The sequence below is a fragment of the Chanos chanos genome, chromosome 15 (assembly GCF_902362185.1).
Source record: "Chanos chanos chromosome 15, fChaCha1.1, whole genome shotgun sequence".
NCBI lineage: Eukaryota > Metazoa > Chordata > Actinopteri > Gonorynchiformes > Chanidae > Chanos > Chanos chanos.
Genome location: NC_044509.1, coordinates 3959947 through 3962446, shown reverse-complemented (window position 1 = coordinate 3962446; position 2500 = coordinate 3959947). Strand labels below are relative to the sequence as shown.

General features: G+C 44.8%; 1 protein-coding gene across 1 annotated transcript in view; it reads left to right on the top strand.

Moving 5' to 3' along the window:
- Positions 1–2500, top strand: part of c2cd2l (c2cd2 like) — a 21903-nt gene that overhangs the window by 17625 nt on the left and 1778 nt on the right. The window contains exons 9-13 of the mRNA XM_030792875.1: positions 57–178; positions 816–987; positions 1245–1352; positions 1538–1671; positions 1942–2179. Coding sequence (XP_030648735.1) covers positions 57–178; positions 816–987; positions 1245–1352; positions 1538–1671; positions 1942–2179 — 774 coding nt within the window. The remainder of the gene's footprint in view (positions 1–56; positions 179–815; positions 988–1244; positions 1353–1537; positions 1672–1941; positions 2180–2500) is intronic.

The window sequence follows — 2500 nt, the reverse complement described above, 5'->3', positions numbered from 1 at the left end:
CTCAGCATGTTCTCTCCTTACAAGGTTGTATCTTGTTTGTTTTTTTTGGGCGGCAGAATTCTTGCCTGGTCACGCCTCCTTGCCGTTGGACCTCTTGAAAAAGAGCCCCACTGGACAACACGTGTTGTCAATCAACCCTGGTCCCGGTATGTCAGAGACTGCTACGGTCACCTTGGAAGTAAGTGGAATGTTAAAATACATGGCAACTATTCTAATTTGGATTAAAGATTTTGTCATGATTAAGGTTACCACAGGCTGTTTCAGTCATAGACAGATTTCAGATCATCAGACCTCCAGATCAGTTCAGTTTGTTCAGTTCGGTCAGTCTCAGCAGCAGTTATGTACAAGGTGTTGAATACATCTAAAAACCCCCAAACAAACAAAGAAAAACCCTCAAACAGTCTTGGATGACAAGTTCTTGGCAGCAGTTTTACCCTGTTTACATCTTTACTGATCTGATACAGCACAGCTGGTATGTGGAATAGTCCACTAGTCCAACTGGTTCCCAGAATAACCCACACCCGACTACAGAATACTTATTAAATTACTGTAATGCATAGTTAACAACTGAAATACATACTAAATTACTCTTGAGTACACACTTAATTACTATAATGCATAGTTAATTACTGAAATGCTTACTTAATTACTGTAATGCATAGTTAATTACTGAAATACTTACTTAATTACAGCACTCTGCTGTTTGACCTCTGTTTGTCCTTTGTCTCTTCCTCCTCTCTTATACTCCATTCTTACTTATTTAAAATCATGTAGACATTGCCTTTGACCCCCTGTGTCTGGTTTTCCCCCTGTAGCTGCTGTATTTGGAGTCAGGTGACATTCGTGGATGCAATAACGTCACTCCCCTCCGTTCTTCCCTCACGCCGTCTAAGAAGGTGGACGTGGACCGTACCATCATGCCGGACGGTACCATAGTTACCACGGTGACCACGATCCAGTCTCGACCGAAACTGGACCGTAAAATGGGTAAGGAGTGGTTGCAGGCAGGAAAACGTAAAACTGGTCACCAGTTAAAAAACACAGACTCTGTAAATATGCAGGTTTTTTGGGTTTTTTTTTAAAGGAGTCACAAAAGTGCGTTTATGTTTTATTTTACTGCAGGTCCTCAACATGCTATGTTTCTAGATGCATTTTTACAGGATCTCACAAGTCTCAGCTCATGGCGTTCTTGTCTTTTGTGATTGGTTTATGTTGTATTCCTGTTCCCTCTGCGTCAACCCCAGGGGACTCTCCATCCAGATCACCCTCTAAGGTGGAGGTGACGGAGAAAAGGCCGGTGGTTCTCACAGACAGCCTGCAGAGCACAGCCAGTGTTAGCTCCTCCCCCAGCTGTGAGTTCTCACATATGACTGGCTGATAACCTCAGCCAATCAACCTTCACTGTGCAAAGCCGTGCATATTCATTGTTAATCATTCATAACTGGTCTTTCCACATTGAGGTAAATGAGGGGGAAGACATCTTTCATCCTAACATCTCATTTTGTGTGTGTGTGTGTGTGTGTGTTGCGTACCACAGCTGAAAGTCCCCTCTCTAACGGGCTGGATCCGGTCGCCGAGACGGCGATCCGACAGCTGACCGAATCGGCCAGTAAAGTGCCCAAGAAGACGCCCACCAAACGGAGCACGCTCATCATCTCTGGAGTGTCAAAGGTCAGACCCAGAGCACGACGTCGCTAACAGTGGTCTGGGCAACGGTTCATGTGACCACATATGTACAACATAGACATATCTTTTGCTGTCACCAGAATGCATCTCTTCAACCCTAAGATATAAAACTCACCTTTGGTCCTTGGAGATTTCGTTTGATTTCATTCGAACTTTAAGAGTTGGCAATGAAAACAGAGAAATGCATCTGTCTTTTAATAATCAAACTGCTTTATCTGAATATTTTTTTTAATGTGACCCCCGCCCCCCGACCAGGTCCCGATCACAGAGGACGACTCAGCGATGTCGATTGGCTACGCTGCCGCCATGGACGCGGCCCTGCACGGGGAGCACTCACCAGGCACGCCCCAAAACCACTGTGGCTCCGCCCCTCACCAGGACCCCGACGAGACGACACCGTCAGACGTGTCAGAGCGTCCGTCTGTGGACGATGTGGAGTCTGAGACTGGGTCGACCGGAGCGCTGGAGACACGGAGCCTGAAAGACCACAAAGGTACCAAAATCAAAGTGTTTACTGTCACGCGCACGGTTAAAACTGATTTCCCCGTACCGTGACATTCTTCCTTTGGCTTCCACCCCGAATGCTGTTTATCAAAGGAACACGAGGTATTATAAAGTAGAAACAAAAGAAAATAATAAAAATATCCAAAGAACATTGTGTACAGTAAACAGAATTGTATTATGCACTTATTGTAAGTGGCTTTGGCTAAAAGCGTCTGCTAAATACCAAATTGTAAATTGTATTAGGTGACGAAATATCTGTGCAGATGTCTGTGCAAAAATTCTGTGTGCAGACAGTGAGTAAATGTCTCTT